Raw genomic sequence first — 19,268 nt, 5'->3', positions numbered from 1 at the left:
GGACTAGGCTAGTATATGGACTAGGGTAATATGGCTAGGGTTCAAGTGGTTAATATAAAAAGTTGAAGAAAGAAAAATGTTTCTATCACACAAAGAATTGGAGGACCCCCTGTAGTAACTCTAAGGACCCCCTGTTGAAGACCCCTGCAGTATTCCATTGACTCAGACCTATGGCTGGATATTAGATGGCCAAGTGGTTTTCAAACTTTTTATGGCCACGAAAAGCCAAGTCAAAATCTCGTGGCATATCTGTATTCATCGCACAATTAGCCGATCTACAAGCTCACAACATGTGACATGTGTGAGCTTATAGATCTATGTTTGCTATTTTGGAAAATGTTAAAATAAATGATTACATTATTATTATTACCATTATTATTACCCATATTATTATGTTATATTATTATATTCACATACTGTATTAATATATAGGTCTACATGTATATTATATTATAATAGATTAGATGGGGAAAATAATAATGTGTCATTGTCACAAAATCCCAAGGCACACCTCGCTCACCAAGCAGTTGCCTCGGCACGCCGTTTGCTCTAGTCTGGACTAGAAGTGTCTCTGAACACAATGGGACCACACATATTATACCTCTTAATTGGTCTTTGAATTATGCCATAGAATTGGTGTAATATGGGTTAAAGTATCAATGTCCACACAATTATAAGAGACTTTAGGTACCGTCCTCCAAAGTGCCAATAGGTTCATGGAAATTAAGATAATGTGCCCATTGCCTGTCCTCATTCCGGTTATCATTGCTTATTGCTGTTCTCCATTATTTTCAGCTGTGACTAAGCTTTTTAATTAACGTGAATTACATTTTGCGAAGCAAATGGCAAAGCTAAAGGGGATGTTTCATTTGTGATTACAGTTCCAAGAGCCATGCAACACTATAATTTGTGGTATTCATTAAGCAAAAAAATGCCCAAGAAGTGTTCTAATTGTTTTACCCACATTTGAAGCTAATTAAATGGTTTTCTCCCCCGAGAAGGAAGATGTCACTATAGGTATAGGCAGTGCCGTCAGTTCAGAAAAAGCTAAGGTATGGCAACATGACTGGTGTCTTGCACGCGCGCCTTCGCGCACGTGCAAGACACCAGTCATGTTGCCATACCTTAGCAACAGGCATGATACATTTATTTTAAGAAGTACATTCTATTTCCCCCCAGTTTCTACAGTTTCTTGGGCTGGATATGGCATCCTGGAATGGTTGTTCAATTGCAGCTAAACTGCAAAACTTTAGTAAACGTGACCATTTTGTTACATTTTTTACTAGAACAGATAGACTAAGAGACATTCATGGATTTATATTTAAAAGTAACTTTTATTTTCCGCCCTGGACCCAGGGTATGGCAGCTGCCATACCCAATTGACGCCCCTGGGTATAGGAGAGCTCACCCTAGGATGGATGAGAAATCAAGCCTGTCCCAGCCTGGGGAAACAGAGAGAAATATTATTCAGGTGTTTTGAGGAGAATTGGAAGGCAATGAGCTCATTTTAAAAGCCATCTGTTTCAGTGTTACAATTAGTTTGGCTGGCACATAAGTGACAACACAGATTTTTTTGGTTGTGGACATTTCGTTGATGTTATCGATTTCAATTCGGCTCAGATATTGAGAGTGAAGCCGTCTGTGTCTGTAAACTCTGAATTTCATCATCGAAATATTCACCTTGCTGACTAACTGACTCGAATGACCTTCAGCACAGCATTCTTTGAAGCAGACGTAGAAGTTTGCACGCACGCACGCACGCGCACGCACGCACGCACACACTCACACACACACACACACACACACAGACAGACAGACAGACAGACAGACAGACAGACAGACAGACAGACAGACAGACAGACAGACAGACAGACAGACAGACAGACAGACAGACAGACAGACAGACAGACAGACAGACAGACAGACAGACAGAGACAGACGGGCTGAGTGAGTAAACGAATGACACTAATGAGATATGAGTTGCCCTGTTTGTCTGCTGGCAGACGCCTTCCACCGCTTCCCTCAAACTCTCTCTGTATAAAGTACATCCAAGTCACCAGAGACCAGCTGGTTTCAGAATGATGCTGCAGCCCGGGCCGGGCTCAGAGGGAGTGGGCTGTGAGGACACGGCATGCAGCTCCCTTGCTGCTGTTTAATCATTGGAGTAGGGATGGGACTATATGAAAATGTCATATCACAATTATTGTGACAAACAGCGATTTACCATGTTATCGCGATAATCAAAAGCCATTATCCTGAGGTGAAACATTTGCCGAAAAATAGCCGATCTACAAGCTCACAACACGTCGCAACGCGATTATTGTGACAAAAGAAATCGCGATTTACAATATTATCGCAATATTCAAAATCCATTATCCTGAGGTGGAACATTTGCCAGTTACTCATTACACCCCTAATATGTGGGCCTACAGTATGTGAACTGTGAGGTCCTCAGATATGTGGACTTCCAGGAACATGAAACTGGCAACCCGCCCGCTCCACCTCCTCCCTGTCGATGCACAGTCCAGTGTCAAGTACTTCCATAACAAAGGTTCTTTCAAATGACCTGATCCCAAATCCGTTATTATACCGACTTATCCACCCGGTATTTCAGTCTGTGCCGGCTCTATACTGTAGTTAATAAATAAAATCCTGCCAAGGCAACAGCAGATCAGCAATAAGGAAGCAATTTATTTTCACCCCCTCCATATAACCCATCAGTGAGGTTTCCCTCCAGTAATGGCTTATGAAATGGCAAACTGAGAGATTGGATGGCAAAATAAGGAATTGCCTATCTAGGTCAAATAAGAAAAATACTATATTGGCTCCTGGTTTCAACCATTCTTGTGAAACTGAACTTGTCCAACAGCACAGAAAAAAAAAGAAAAAGAAAAAAGAATAACACCTGTGTGAGGTGAGCGGTGCAGGCTGCTCGACAGCAACGCTGGGTGGCTGCAGCTGGTGTTGCCGTACTCATGCGGACAGACACACGGATATACATACTCATACGGACATACATACACTCTCGGTCAAATGTTGGCGCGGCAGGCACTGCTCAAAACGAAAAAAGAAAAACATCAAACTAAAGAGAGACTGGCTTGTATTTGATAGTTCATTTACTTGCATGGTTTGAATTGGAAAATATCACTGTTTGTTGCTTTCAACGATGTTTCTCTCTAGCAAACAGAGTATGCGCTATTATATTTGTAGCTCATATTTCTGGTCAAACTTTAGCCATTAAGATTGATGTCTGCTTGCCCTGCAGTATGAATTTCATAATAGCAGAATCAATGTGTCCCTGCATCACTAGACAACTGGGCTGCAAGGATTCTACCCTGCAGTGTTTTCATTATACATCTTTCATAAGTGTCAGATGAAATCAGACTTGCAAATTATGGCAGTATTGGTTGCTTTAGAACTGTACTTTATCATCTCTGTCACAAGGGTTAGCCTTCCATTTCTCTCTGAGACATACAAGTCATTTTGCGTACCTTTTATGAATGAATGAATGAATGTAAAAGTACATCCAAGTCACCAGAGACCAGCTGGTTTCAGATGCTGCAGCCCGGGCCGGGCTGCAGAGGGAGTGGGCTGTGAGGACACGCCATGCAGCTCCCTTGCTGCTGTTTAACCACTGGTAGGCAGCGTGGAGTAGGGATGGGACCATATGAAAAATGTCATATCACGATTATTGTGACAACAGCGATTTAAGATATTGTCGCGATAATCAAAATCCATTATCCTGAGGTGGAACATTTGCCGAAAAATAGCCGATCTACAAGCTCACAACGCGTCGCAACGCGATTATTGTGACAAAAGAAGTCATTTTGCGTACCTTATATGAATGAATGAATAAAGCAATTAACCACACGTGTGCTAGCGTGTCACGTCTCAATGCAACACGTTGTGAGCTTGTAGATCTTTATTTTTTGCCAAATGTTCATCAGTTTTTAATGTATGTCTATTATAACATATATATAGGGTTTGTTTGGTTAATGAATGAATGAATGAATGAATGAATAGGGTTTTCTTTTAATATAAAGCTTCAGAAAATGTATAATGCCATTGTCTTCTTTGGTGGCCTGTCCTCACTGCCCCAGCTCAACCACACACCTCTCACATCCTCCATTGTGAGCCTAATTATCTTCTCTTGTTCAGTCTGTCCAATTGAGTTGGATGGCACATGGCAGGCTTAATTGATGTCTGATCTCTGATGTACTGAAAAGGTGTAATTAACTTCTTCCTTTTTGTCCTCTTTATGAATGTGGGCTTAACCAAAGGGATGGGTTCAAATTGCTGAAAGATTCATAAATGCAACAGTTGGATGTCTATATAAGGCTCGTTTAATATAGAGGTTTGCGCCCGCTTCGCCCGCTCCGTTGTATAGTAAGATATTATTATGATGTCACGTGAAACCCATTTATAGTCTGGTTGGCCGAAATGTCTTGTGAAGCTCACCAATCCACCAATCCTCAAACTTAGCGGACATATGCCCGTTTATGCCCATCTGTTTGGCTACGGACATATTTGACGGCCCCTCTTGTGGCCCTTATTGCGGCCGTCAGGTCGCAGTTTACTATGAAAACCTCCACCGGCCGTCCGTCCGTCCGTCCGTCCGTCCGTCCGTCACACGTCACATGTCACACCTTTGCCCTGCTCATATTACGATGACATCACAGAGTCCACAGCTGATGATGTGGCGTGATGTCATACAATACACAAACAAGCCCTATATAAAGGGGCAATTCTCACCAGGGAAGAGAGCATTCCCCACTAGCTGAGTATCTTAAGATGGTTGGATGTGATGATAAGCTATAAGCTTAGTTGATCCTGGCGATAAGGTCTGAGTCGAGGAATGCTCTCTTCCCTGGTGAGAATTGCCCCTTTATATAGGGCTTGTTTGTGTATTGTATGACATCACGCCACATCATCAGCTGTGGACTCTGTGATGTCATCGTATCTCCATATATGGCCATCTCCGTATATGGAGATATAAGTCGTCCATGCCCAAGTATGGGCTGGTGAGGTCAGACTTTGTGTGATACGTGGGTTATCTCCATGTATGGAGATACAACATTACCCTAGCAACCAACTGTTTACCATAGCAACCATGTTTTTTTACCCTAGCAACCAACTGTTTACCATAGCAACCGGATACGCAGAGCAGGGATCTCCATATATGGGCATAAACAGGTGACATCACACTGATGTCAGATACTCAGAGCAGGGATTTCTCCATAATATATGGGCATAAAAGGGATTCTGTTAGGTATTTATTCCAGTTTTATGTTGTGTTCCTCTGCAAACCAAATACTGTATGTTGATGCAAAATATGTTTTCAATTGCCAAGCTTCTGGAAGAATCTTTAGTTTTTTTCTGTTTTACAAATGCAAGGGTGCCAATTCTTTTAGCCACGACTGTACTGTAGATAGATAGATAGATAGATAGATAGATAGATAGATAGATAGATAGATAGGCACATATGTTACTATGCACACATGAGTTTGTATGTTGGCATAGAAACAAAATGTATGGTGTAAAGCTGTGTGTGTGTGTGTGTGCGTGCGTGCGTGCGTGTGTGCTTGCGTGCGTGCGTGCGTGCGTGTGTGAGTCATAGAGAAGACAATGACATAGAGGGAAGGGGAAGAAGCAGTTGCTAATTCATTATTATTGAAGGTGATTTAGGTGCGATGGGAGAAAATGGGATTTCTAATAACTACAACACATTGCCTGAATTTTCCCTCAGCCTAATTCCATGCTAATTAAAATGCGTGTGCGTATGGGAATGATCACTGCTTGATCATTTGGTCCATATGGTCTCCATTTGGGGCTCTTTGAATCCGTCAACATTCTCAAAACGTCCAAATAGCGACTATGCTAATGACAATTCATTTATTCCTCCGCACGGTGGCTTAATGAGAGGCTTAATACGCATGATTAATGAGCTGGGGCCCTTTTCGGTGGAAGGACTCGGATGCCCACAAGTCAATGGGATCCAAACGAGGATTGAAAATGGAGCGCAGGCATGTGACTGGACTGGACTAATTAGGGGATTATAATTGATCTAAAAGCCCGGCGAGGATGTGGATTGAGCATCTTCTGGACATATGAACTAAGACTGAGCACCACCAGGGAGATGTTCATGGACCACAGGGGGCACCAGTGGGGCCATTTGGAAGGGAGGAGGAATAAAATCATAAAAAAATATAAATCTCTCTACGTCGTCCTCAGACGAGTCCTCCATGGGTGTCTCCAGTCATCTGGGTTCTCCATACATCTGGCCCAGGGGCGAAATTAGATCTTATTCTGCATGGGTTTTCAGATCAAAAGGGCCCTGTACTGCTGTGAGGGGGGCCCATAGATTAGGAGATTAGAAACCCCTAATATATTGGAAAACACAAAATACATATCGTCGCTGTCGGGTGTAAACCTCCTATCTCCAAGTTTCACATTTGTACGTTCTTTCGCAATGCAAAGCCCTGCTTCATCAGACAAGGCCGTCGCACAAAAGTAATGAAAACAGCAGATCTACAAGCACACAACGCCTCGCGGTGCGAGGCGTTGTGTGCTTGTAGATCGGCTGTTTTCACTAGTTTAAATCATTTTTAAAATGAAAAATGCAAAATGAACAGCTTTGGACATACAAGGTTTTCACCCGACAACGGCGATATAATAGCCTATGAATTTATAATACTGTCACCAGTAGGGGGCCCTTGGGTTTATTAAACCCATCAACCCTATACAAATTACGCTTGTGATCTGGCCAGCTCACATGTGCTTTGTGCACCAGCATCTTTCTTTAGTACCTCCACGTAGGTGTGGGACGTCCTTTCCATCGATGCCTGTGTGTACAGTACAAGCTTTTTGGCCGGGAGTTCTGGTGTCGGTGGCAGTGGCAAGGACTATTTGGAATTAAAAACAAATACTATTCTCATTGCAAAACAGTTGTAACATTAGATAATGAAATGTCTTGTTCTCTGACAGTTAACCAAATGTTCTTTCTCCTTTTGTCCTTTATCCACCTTCCTTCCTTCCTTCCTTCCTTCCTTCCTTCCTTCCTTCCCTCTGTCTCTTGCGTAGCTGGGATGACAGCAGCTCAGTGAGCAGCGGTCTGAGCGACACCCTGGACAACATCAGCACCGATGATCTGAACACGCCCGCGTACTCCTCCTCTGTCAGTTCCTCGTCGCGCAAGAGCAAGGGAGCACAGGTAAACAAACGCTAACTTCACCCCGTGAGCACAGTGCTAAAGACCAGCATCTAAAGTCGCCTCATTGAGATACTGGAGAGAGTCCTAGTCAAAGGAGTAGCCTAAATACAGTACATTTTTTATCCAACCACCAACAGTTTATCAATTGTATTCTGCAATCTTATTCTGCATCACTTGTCACCCTAGTGAAAGATATGATGTAGAGCAATATGTGTTTCTCAAACGTTTACATTTCAAGGTTTCCCCGTAACTCTGACAGCATACAAATGGGATCAAATGGACCCTGACGGGTCCATTTGGTCCCATTTGTATAATGTTAGAGTTACAGACTTGTATGGGTCAATTTACACCGCCATAAAGGAACCCACAGAGTCCCTGGAATCCACTTTGAGAACCACTGATGTAGAAGGAAAACAGGGTTGTTCCAGTCAACTAAGTATCGGCCGGCCTGGGTTTAAGTGGTTCAAATTGTTGCGACCTAGTATAAAAACCTCCACCGGCTGTCTGTCAGTCTATCCGTCTGTCAGTTTGTCTGTCCGTCACGCCACGTCACACTTTTGCCCTAATGCATAGCTCCGCCACCGTTGCCCCTATCCTTGCCAAACTTGGCACACACACTCCTTGGCTCATTTCTCACATGACCCTCTTCTAGCGCCACCATGAGGCAGATTCTTGCAAAACACTGCTCCTACAAATGTTGCCCCACATCATGCAAATCGGTACACAGTATGTCTAGACTCATGTCATCAACATGGATCTGTCCCATATAGCGCCAACATCAGGCCCATTTTGGACACTGCTCCTACTGATTTTGCCCTAAAATCACGCAAAGCGGTACACAGTATGTCTAGACTCATGTCATCAACATGGATATCTGTCCCATTTAGCGCCACCATCAGGCTGATTTTTACATGCGACCTGACGGTCGCTTATCTCCCGATTACGGAGTCTTACTGGTTAGGATACAGCCAGATTTGCGTGTTTGTGAACAAAAAAAAGCATGAGTTGGCTTTAGCCTGAAAGCAAGGACAGTGCTTTGGATACTGTGTACTGTAGTGAAGGCCGGTTCTTTTGCATCCTTCTGAGGGCCTGCTGAATATAAAAATAGCAACACATCCACGGCCCCTTATGTAATGCTCAACAGACAACAGGCGCTGGTGTTGTTAGGAAGCCTTGCCATCTGTCAAGGTGGAATAGTGAGACTAACACTGTGTGTGTGTTCATGTAGGCGGTGTGTGGGTGTCATTTGTTTCACCATCTTTGTGCACACAAAAGTTCCACAAGCAGGGGCGTCACACCAAATTCTGGGCCCTGGGTACAAGGATTCACTGCGGGCCCCCATGAATGTTCTTCATAGAGGGAGGGGTTTTAATCCATTTAGACGGGGAGCGCATTATTACGCATTATTTTGTGCTTTAACTATTGAAAAATAGCAGATCTACAAGCTCGCAGCGCCGCGCTGCGAGCTTGTAGATCTGCTATGTTTAAAGAAATCGTGAAAATTTGAATATTTCAACTCCTACTGAGGTTTTTTGAAAAACCTAAGTTTCTGCAAAGCAAAATAGAAGCCCCACTACGTCACGTTTCAGAGGCGTCTCAAACGCGGAAGTACGCTTCATGAGCTAGGTGAGCAACTCAATGCAAGTGGACGGGCAGGGATATCCGGTGTCCTCTCTATTCTTATTATAACTCTATGGCTCCCCCCAGTCCCAGAGAGGCGGCAAATCCAAGCATGCCCAGCAGGAGGTGAGCAGCAGCTGGGCGGGAGCGGAGGACCTGAAGAAGGTGGAGGAGGAGCAGGACATGAGCATGGACCCCGGTGGCAGCCCCTCCCGCTGGAAGTCTTCCTCCACGTCCTCTTCCTCTCAGCAGCAGGCACGTGCTCACATGGTAGCCGGGGAGCCACGGGCCCAATATTTGAGAGGACCTGTGATGTCATAACATACTTTTTATTTTTGGTTTTTCTATTAATTTGGTCAATAAGGTACACAGAACGAGAGGCCTGCTCTGCCGGAAACATTGCGGGAAAAAAAGTCCCATCGACGTCACTATACAGGAAAATAATACAAAAATAAATCTGCTTTAAGTAGCAAGTGAGGGGTCAAACCAGGGGTCATTCATGATTCTGAATCCATTGCAAGCATTTGTTGTGCATGAAAAACATTCCTTAGGCTAGATTTCAGCCCCACAAAACGGTGAAAACTGATGAGTCATCAAAAATCACAGTTTTTGATGCAATGGATTCCGAATCATGAAGAACCCCTAGTTTGATGCCTCACATGCTACTTAAAGCAGATGTATTTGTTGTATTATTTTCCTGTATAGTGAAGTCGATGGGACAGTGAATAAATGACCATTACCTTTTTTCGCAATGTTTCCGGCAGAGCAGGCCTCTCATTCTGTGGACCTTAATGACCAAATGAATAGAAAAAACAAAAATAAAAAGTATGTCATGACGTCACAGGTAAAACCCTATTCTTTGAGCTTTTGGGCCTGTGGCTCCCCGACTAAAATAGACATCCTTTTATCCATCTGTAAAAAAAGTGCCCTCTCCAGACCATGCATGTAGTTTTTACTATGGTGAAAGAAACGCAAATGCCTTCTTTCCATGCCATACCTGAAGGCAGCATTGCCTTGTCCAAACTCTCCCTCTCTGCCCTCTCTGTGTAGAAATCCATTCCGTTTGCCACATCTCCAGTATTGACTTGATCATGTTCTTAACTTGTTTAGTTCAGTGTGGTATCAAGCACCGAAAATAGCCGACCTCCAAGCTTGAGCTTGGAGGTCTGCTATTTTCGATATTTTCACCAAAAGGCCCTTTTAGAAATGTCAGCCCCCTGCCTCTCTAACATTCTCTGCACGTCTCTGCTCAGCAGCCCCAGGTGGGCCAATACGAGGACCCCCCCGGCCAGAAGACGGCGGCGGCGCTGGCCCAGATGTCCCAGACGGGCTCCTGGAGGAGGGGCATGACGGCCCAGGTGGGCATCACTCCGCCCCGGACCAAGGGCAGCTCTTCTGCCCCCCACAAAACACCTGGTAGGTTGGCGCTGATGTTAGACAAGAAAGAAAAAAAGCATAATCTGTATTAAAAATTTGAAAAACTAATTCAATGATTTTCTTTCATAATTTCATGAGGAAATCAAAGAAAAATCTGAGAAATTCCATATATTAGAAAACAAACGTTTAAGAAGTATAGTGAAAATATATGAGCTTGTAGATCTGCTGTCCCGGGAAAACGTCTATAATCTCTCTTTTGGGTCACGAGTGAAAAGGTTTGGGAACCACTGATCAACACAGTGAAATCCAGTGTTAAAGATGCAGTGCCATGATCCCCCCCCCCCCCCCCTAAAACATGATGATCAGGTATTATGATTACACTAGGAGGAAGATTTTTTTTTTCCAAAAACATTGTACAGAAAGAGTTAAAATTATGTTTTTATGTGGCCACACCCACCAGCTGATGTTAGACAAGCTGCACAACGAGGGACGTGCTGGGCCCCTGATTCAGCCCCTGATTCAGCCCGGGAAAAAGAGTTGGAGAGGCCCTCATTGCGCGCTATAGAGAGAGATCTCTCTCTATAGCGCTGCTGCTACTCAAAGATTTGTGACAAAGTGACAAGCCAGTGGGCCAATTACATGAGTTATATTTTGTCGTTGTCGGGTGGAAACCTTGTAGGCTACGTCCAAAACCGTTTGTTTTGTATTTATCATTTTAAAAATGTTTTAAACTAGTGAAAACAGCCGATCTACAAGCACACAACGCCCTGCACCGCGAGGCGTTGTGTGCTTGTAGATCTGCTGTTTTCACTACTTTTGTGCAACGGCCTTGTATGATGAAGCAGGGCTTTGCTTTGCGAAAAAAAATTACACATTTGAAACTTGGACATACGAGGTTTCTGCCCGACAGTGACGATTTACTTTGTTGGCCGCCCAGCCCCCAAAATGGAACAAAGGCCGACATTTTATTTTAATTTTTTTCCTAATGGCCGGCCTGGACCGGCCGGGAATGAACCGGCCGTTTTGTAGTTGTCCCGCTTTTCCCAATGGCCAGCACGTCCCTGTGCACAACCTAACATCTACACCACTGTTTCCCAAGCACTGGATTGGGACCCATTTGTGGGTCGTGGACACTTTTGGTTTCTTACATTTAGTTTTTTAATTATTATTTCCAAACATTTTTGAAAGAAAAAAAAAAGCTAAATCTGAATTAAAAATTTAAAAACAAATTCAATGATTTTCTTTCATAATTTCATGAGGAAATCAAAGAAAAATCGGAGAAATTCCATACATTAGAAAACAAACGTTTTAGAAGTATAGTGAAAATATATGAGCTTGTAGATCTGCTGTCCCGGGAAAACGTCTATAATCTCTCTTTTGGGTCACGAGTGAAAAAGTTTGGGAACCACTGATCAACACAGTGAAATCCAGTGTTAAAGGTGATACACCATGAAATTTCACTTTTCCTATTTTAAAACCTTTTTTTGGGGTCCCACTAGCACCTTCTATCCTCACAAAGTCCCATTTCTGACCGTTGTGTCTTTCTCTGGTTTTGGGAAGGCGAAGGTTAAAAGCATCCCACAGGTTCTCAAACTAGACCAGGTCAACCTGGTTGTGCCAGACCCCCTGTCTGTCATCATCATTTATGACATCATGCCTTTTGTAGGCATGTCATCATCATGTCATCATCATATATACCCTTTATATAGAAAACCAGGACAGACAGACAGACCGACATTTGCTTATGTAGGCCTACCCATTTCATGGGTCTGGCAAACAGGCTATCCAGAGTTGCTGCCGTCGATGACGTCATCGACGGCCGTTTTTGAAGGATTAAAAAAAAAAAATGTTTTCAAAAATATTTTTTGGGGTGTGGCGCAGTTCAGGCCAAAGGTGGTACTGCGGCTGAAAATGCTCTGAGAGCCATTCAAAAATGAGGGCTCTCTATTCAGGAGTGGTAATTTAGCCTCAAACCTTTTGAAAAACGTTTTTGGGACATAAACAATATGACATAAATACTTTTTAAATGCATGGTGTATCACCTTTAAAGATGCAGTGCCATGATTTTTTCCCCCCTAAAACATGATGATCAGGTATTATGATTACACTAGGAGGAAGATTTTTTTTCTCCAAAAAAGTGTACAGAAAGTGTTAAAATTATGTTTTTATGTGGCCACACCCACCAGTTATGTTTTTATGTGGCCACACCCACCAGTTCATAAAGTATGCCTGGTTCTCAGGTGGGTGGTGACCCAGCTGAAGTTAGCCACACCCACAGTGTTGGGTGTATGGTAAAGGGGGAGGGGATGATTTTATGATGTCATTAAATCTGTGTTTTTCGATCGGGCCTTTTGATTCAGAGACTTTCAGCTTTCAGGAAGTAACCAAAAATACACAGGGAAGGCACATTTGCACGTTATAACCCCACTCGGTGGTCTATTAGAATAATGTTAATTGTTAACTCCATAGACACATACAAAACAGAAAAGGTACAAATATATGGCACCACGGTCGCGGTGTGTCATGCACAATGGTGCACGGATCGTGCACGGAAACGCGGTAGAAGCGGTGCAGGATCAGGAAACAGAGAAATGGATACGCTACTTTTTGAGCAGATCAGCACCAGCGTAATCTTCTATTAAATAAAATAAAACAAATATCACAGTAAACTTGGGCGTGGCAATAATAATAATAATAGGTTGGCTATAACTCTGGAAACTTGGGTTATGGCAATCGCTTGTGCAGTGTGGCCAACGTACCTATTTAGGTAACATTTTTCACTCTTGGAGTGCACTGTCCGTTAATTTAGTGTTAAATTAACAACGATGTATGTACAAGATAGAATCTGGGATTGTTTATTGATGATTTAATTATATCCAATTGAATTAATTCTCTGTTTCTTTGGCCACTAATGGGATATATTTCTATCCTTGAATATCTTGTGTGTTTCAACTTCCTGTTGCTGTGAGACTTTGCAGTTACTCTTTAAGTTTTTGCCCACTCTGCAGGTTTGGTATATTTGTCGAGGATGAGTATCGTTTTCCAATTCAGCTGAGCTGTGAGAAAGTGGTCTCCTGGCTCTGGCCCAGATTTGCCTTTAATTTGGCACTTCCTAGACTGAGACACTGCAGTTTGTACCCCTGTGTGCTAATGAACCTTCCCAACTCCGACAGGCAGGGGTGTCGCACCAAATTCTGGGCCGAGGGTACAAGGATTCACTGCAGGCCCGTGAATTTAGACTGGGAATGCATTATTACGCATTTTTTGTGCTTTAACCATTGAAAAATACTAGATCTACAAGCGTGAGCTTGTACGCATTTTTGAAATATTGTGAAAAGTCTTTGAATATTTCAAAAGGTTTTTTGAAAAACCTATATTTCTATGTCAGTGGTGCTCAAACTTTTACATGTGAAGGACCTCCAAAATGATATGTATTTGGCCACAGACCTCCATCTCTAAATATTTAGTTCCAGCCCCCCCCCGAAGCAACATTTTAGTTACAAATGTTTGCTTAAAAAAAACACTTTTTCACAACTTTTCAAAAATAGCAGATCTACAAGCTTGTGAGCTTGTATATCTGCTATTTTCCAATAGCTAAAGTATAAAATAATTAAGGCCCCTGCACCTTGGGCCCTAGTAACTCAGTCCCACTTTTCCCCCCTTTGTTGTGACGCCCTTGCTTCCCAAATCCGCCAGGTAAAACAGACGATGCCAAGGCTTCCGAGAAGGGCAAGGCTCCATCCAAGAGCTCAGCGAGCATCCAGCGCTCGCCCTCCGATGCCGGGAAGAGCAGTGGCGACGAGGGCAAGAAGCCCCCCTCGGGCATCGCGCGCCCACCCGCCACAGGCTCCTTCGGTTACAAGAAGATCCCCGCGGGAACGCTCATCACCTCCAGCGGCGCCACCCTGGCCAGTGGCTCTGCCACCCTGGGCAAGGTGCCCAAGTCCTCAGCTGCCCTGGGGGGGAAAGGCAGCGGCATCGCCGGGGTCCGCAAGACCAGCCTGGACGGCTCGCAGCCGCAGGACGACGGCGTCCTGCTGGGCTGCGGGGGGTCCAAAGTGCCCCTGCAGTACCGCTCCCTGCCCAGGCCGGCCAAGTCCTCCAGCGGGGGGGTGGTGGGCCGCAGCGGGCACCGCTCCAGCTCCAGCAGCATCGACTCCAACGTCAGCGGCAAGTCGTGCGGAGGCGGCGGGGCGGCGGCTCCCCCCGGCGCCGGGGCCAAGCGCAGGGAGGCTGGGAAGGTATGTACATCTACATAAAGAGATGCTGTGAAGTTGAATTGCACCTACTGTACAAAACTGTACGACACTGTACAATTGCACCTACTGTACATAAATGTATATATATACTGTGAAGTTGAATATACTAACCTGTTGCACATTGAACATACTGTGAAGATGTTCGCAAAAAAGTTAAGTACTGTACAGTAGCAACTACAGGAAAGAAATATGCTGTTGGCGTATAGAATATTCCAAACTTTATGCACATGTACATTTGAGGATGCTCTTTTCTTTTCTCGTTGCTCTTTTGCACTCTCTTTCTTTTCTCAACTTTCTACGTCTTATTATTATTATTATTACCCTTTTTAGATTATTATTTTTTAGATGTGGTTTGCTGTTATTATATTGTTTTACTCTTATGTACCTGTACAAAAGACGTAACAATAAAGTACAACCTTGAACCTTGAACCTTGAAGGTGTGCTCGGATCGCTCCAGCCCCGTCACCATCAACCAGACGGACAAGGAGAAGGTGGCAGTGTCTGACCAGGACCCGGCCGGTCCGTCCACCTCCCCCAAGTCCAGCCCTACGTCGGGCTCGGCCAGCCAGTCTGGCCTCAGGCAGCCCGGCTCCAAATACCCCGATATCGCTTCGCCCACCTTCCGCAGGTCAGTCAGACACAAAAAACACGCCGATTCTCCCCATTCTCTCTTTGTTCCCCATACCGTGTCATTCAATGTGAATCGAGCATTCCATTACATGTTTTTCTTAATCCGCTGAACAGTTGAGCCTGATTTACACTTATTTGCACATGGGTGACGCGCACCAGAAATAGCAGATGTGTTATTTTTGTTGCAAAAGTATAACGCAGGCTAAAGTTATTCTCTCCACAATGTGTCATGTCACAAACCTATAAAAGATGAATATGCGGAGCTGATGGTTTTGAAACCCAAATCAGGTTTTTATAGATCTTTCGTTTTCAAACAGCCCATGTTTGAGGCTACTTAGAAATGTTAGTTGTCAAATCTCAATTTTATTTTATCGAGACAGATTTTTTCACAGACTCTTCTTAACAGAGCGAGAGAGAGAAGCGTATTGAAGAAGTCTGCCCTAGGGGTAACGTTTCATCTTGGATTTTTCGAAAGATATTCTATCATCTCCATCATTTTTTGATATGCTTGGATACACAAACTGAATGTTAAGACTCCATAAATCATAGTTCGGCTCCGGCATAGAAACATTGATCCCAGTTCACTCGGCTGCAGAGCCAGCGGCTGCCATTCGGAGAAATTGTAACCCGGTGCAGGTGCACAGAATGTGCCACTGAATATGAAACACAATGTTTACCCCGTGGATGGAGAGTCTTAAGCTTTTGTTCGTCCAGGTCTGGTGCTTCCTACTTAACCAGAACTGATTGCAACTAACCTCGCATCACCAGGCTTTCTCGGGGCAAAGCCTGATAGTCGTTTACAACGGGCTGGCTGATCCGGTCTAGGCGGAAACCACAAGCAGAAGAAGCGGCGTCGCTTTGTTTTGGTTCCCCCCGTTTGTTTCCCCAATCCCTAGTATGTCCTTGAGTGCAGGGGAATTATTTTGGGTTTAAACTGTTTCCGGTTTGATAGTTCCGGGCCAAAGTGTAGTCCGTCTAAGACTACAACATGACGTAGAGTGGTTTCCACTCCCGACCAGATCAAACCCCGAAAAGTGAAGGGATCCCAGGCTAGATTGCAACAAACGGAAGAGAAGAGTTCCTCTGCACAACAAACCACCTTGCTCATTAGAAGCGCTCTGTCCCATATGGAGGGAGGCAGCCTTTCACAAGCATATGTTTTTGCTCCGCAGAGAGTGTCACCTGTAAACTGTCAGCCCATTGTCACCCCCTCTGGGTCACCCTCCCGACGCGTTCCCAACTCGCTTTCTGCTTCACCCGTGCAACGCTTTGGAGCGTTTACAGCGTCTACGGTCGGACGAGAACGGAGAGTCTTAGTACGCGCATGCGCCGACATGTGTTTACTGGAATATTTTCCACTCACAGGGAATCTAACCCGGGTCTCTGGTTTAGCTGTCATCATGCTCTACCGACTGAGCTAAGGAGACGACTGGGAAATTCCTTTTTTTTGTGCTTTTATCTTTGACAACGTGGATGATAACGTAGTCCCTTCTTTGAGCCGTATTCGGACGCGGAAGCAGTCCCCTGGTCAAAATGTACTATTCTGTCCATAACGGCACATAATTCGGTAACGCCGCTGAGTCGGCTCATGCGCCGTTCGCACCGTTAGCCGCGGCGACTCGGTCGCTACCGCTCCCTCGGCGGTGGCTCTCGACGCTCATCGGCGCCTGAGACGGCGCGGCTCCGTCGTTTATAGTGGCGTGAGCGGTAGCGTCGGGTGGCTGGTAAACCCTTCATAGCGGTATCGAATCTCGCTTCGGGAACTACTTTTATTTAGTTTCTTCTTAGACCACTGGCCATACCCAATTCGTCCAACCCTTGACACAGTAGGCAATCCCAAAGCGTCCCATCGTCCGACGCAGTACAGTACTTGACAACGCGTCGGTTGTATGACGCTTTAGAGGTGAGAATATGTTGAAACTGTGTGTGTGTGAGTAGGACAGGGGAAGACAAACGGATACAGCCTGCAGAGCGCAGGCTGTATTAAAGGACAGACATACAAGACAAGACAAGACAAGACAAGACAAGACATGTTTTTCAAAGTCATAGAGATGACTCTATGGTTGAAGCTGCCGTGCAAATGTGCCCATTATGCGGTTTACTGACCGTTCGCAGCTGAAAGTGGAGGCTTGCTGCTGAGGTTCGATAGATTGGAAGCGTCTGTTTCTCACATGAGACCAGTTTTATTCATACCTACTGCATTATGCTGTCAGTCGTGGGACTTTGCTGAAATATTGACTGTCAGTGTCAGTGTGGTTATTATGAGGAGGAGCCGGTGGCTCAGCAGCCTGCTTTCTATGCCGTTGATTCAATGCAATATCACTGTAATATTGCAGCATATTCTCTATAAATATAATATACCTTAGCCAGCACACATTCTCAGATTAAGTCGACCTCAAAGTAAATTGAAAATGTTTCATGAATCTCTATCCAGTCGTCTTATTGGATGAATCTTGCAGATGACCAAAACCAACCTCTCTGCCCCCCTCCCCCCCACCCCACCCCCCAAACCCCAGATTGTTTGGCACCAAAGCCAGCAGCAAGGCCAGCTCTCCGGGCACGCCCGACTCGGGCAAGTGCCCCTCGCTGCTGGGCAGTCCCCACGGTACGTTAGCCCGGCAGGCCAGCCTGGACTCTCCCTCGTCTGGTACGGGCAGCCTGGGCAGCGCAGGGGGCGGGCAGAGTGGCGGCAGCAGCCCGTTGTACGGTAAAACCCCGGACCTGTGCGCCGACTCGCCGGCGTCCAGCCCGGCCTCCGGCCTCTCCCTGCCCTCCAACGCGCGGCCGTGGCCGGCCTGTAGCTCCTCGGCGGGCAGCAAGGACACGCTGAGCTGCCAGAGCATGACCAGCCTGCACACCAGCTCTGAGTCCATCGACCTGCCGCTGGGCCACCACGGGCCCAAGGTCACGCGGACGGGCTCCGTCAAATCCACCCTGTCAGAAGGGTGAGTACAGAGGGGGACACGCAGTGGACGTCCGTTGGTGAAAATGGCGGATCTACAAGCTCATAATGCGTCGCAGTGCAACGCGTTGTGAGTTGAAGATTGGCTGTTTTCGGGAAAGAGATTTGGTTTAGAGGGGACAAAAAGGAGTGGACTAATTATAGAGCCCTGGGGGAGCCTGTTCAATGAAGTATAGGGTGTTATGTGTGGTTTCATTTCTGTTGTGTTGCATCACAGTATTTATATCTTTAGCTTGGTGTTCCAGTACTTGGCTTACCTTTGCTCTGGGACTCTGCAGTCAGTAACTTACTGAGCAGCTAGTAGTTGAGTGGGTGAGCCGGTTCGATCCCCAGCTCGTCTAGTACATGTGCCATATCTCCAGGGCAGTGGTGTAAAGTACTGTACTTACAGTTTTGCGGTATTTGTACTTTACTTGAGTATTCCCAAGTACTTCTTGTAGATTCACAATGTAGATTCACAATTCTCAAAGGATTCTTTTTTATACATTTGAAAAGTGAAATGGGACATTCTGCATAATGAGTGCTTTCTACTTTTGCTACTTTAAGTACATTTTGATGCAAATACTTTTGTACTTTTACTCAAGTACATTTTTAATTCCTGACTCTTACTTGTAAGGATGCACACACACCAAAGTATGGTCGCCGCCAGCGGATAAACTCTTTTGGTGCGCGGCTGACAAAAAACGCAGAGAGCGCTTTCTGTCCCAAAGCCTGTGCCACGCTTGTCAGTCACCTCCAGAACCCTCCCCATTCCACCTTCGACTCATCCGATTGGACAGAGGGGGAAAACCAGAAACTGCGAGGAGAATTTATTTGCTCCAGCATAAACGCAAGGTCGGCGCGGCGCGCAGTTATCCTCTCCTGACGTGAAAACGGCCCCTTCCCAATGAAATGCATTGGCGGAACGCGGATTCCACTCTCATAGGTACTTTGGTGTGGGTGCAGCCTAATAGAGTATTTCTACATAGCAGTATTGATAATTTTACTAAAAAATGTGAATATTTTTTTTCCCTCACCATATCTCCTGGGTGAGGCAGTAGAAGTCTTTCCTGTCAGAACTAGAATCGCAACAACACCATTTTAGCTGTGCAAAACCCATTCCAGAAACATCACAGCCATTACAGCAGATCCACCATTGTCTTTGATATGGTATTCCCTTTGTTTTGTCCTCCAGTCCATCACGCTGTTCGTTTTTGATTTATAACAGTAT

At 45.0% G+C, this 19,268-nt stretch overlaps 1 protein-coding gene across 1 annotated transcript in view; it reads left to right on the top strand.

Moving 5' to 3' along the window:
• The window catches only part of nav3 (neuron navigator 3), a gene marked incomplete at its 5' end in the record, with an annotated part of 322,260 nt that overhangs the window by 251,583 nt on the left and 51,409 nt on the right, over positions 1 to 19,268 (top strand). Inside the window, 6 exons of the mRNA XM_080754819.1 lie at positions 7,081 to 7,210; positions 8,918 to 9,100; positions 10,093 to 10,246; positions 13,904 to 14,448; positions 14,904 to 15,094; positions 17,613 to 18,041. Of these exons, the coding sequence (XP_080610945.1) occupies positions 7,081 to 7,210; positions 8,918 to 9,100; positions 10,093 to 10,246; positions 13,904 to 14,448; positions 14,904 to 15,094; positions 17,613 to 18,041 (1,632 nt within the window). The remainder of the gene's footprint in view (positions 1 to 7,080; positions 7,211 to 8,917; positions 9,101 to 10,092; positions 10,247 to 13,903; positions 14,449 to 14,903; positions 15,095 to 17,612; positions 18,042 to 19,268) is intronic.

This window comes from Nannobrachium achirus, assembly GCF_963921795.1.
Source record: "Nannobrachium achirus genome assembly, chromosome: 23".
In the NCBI taxonomy this organism is placed as follows: Eukaryota; Metazoa; Chordata; class Actinopteri; order Myctophiformes; family Myctophidae; genus Nannobrachium; species Nannobrachium achirus.
The sequence above is the reverse complement of the archived record's forward strand: the minus strand, read 5'-3'. Positions and strand labels throughout refer to the sequence as shown.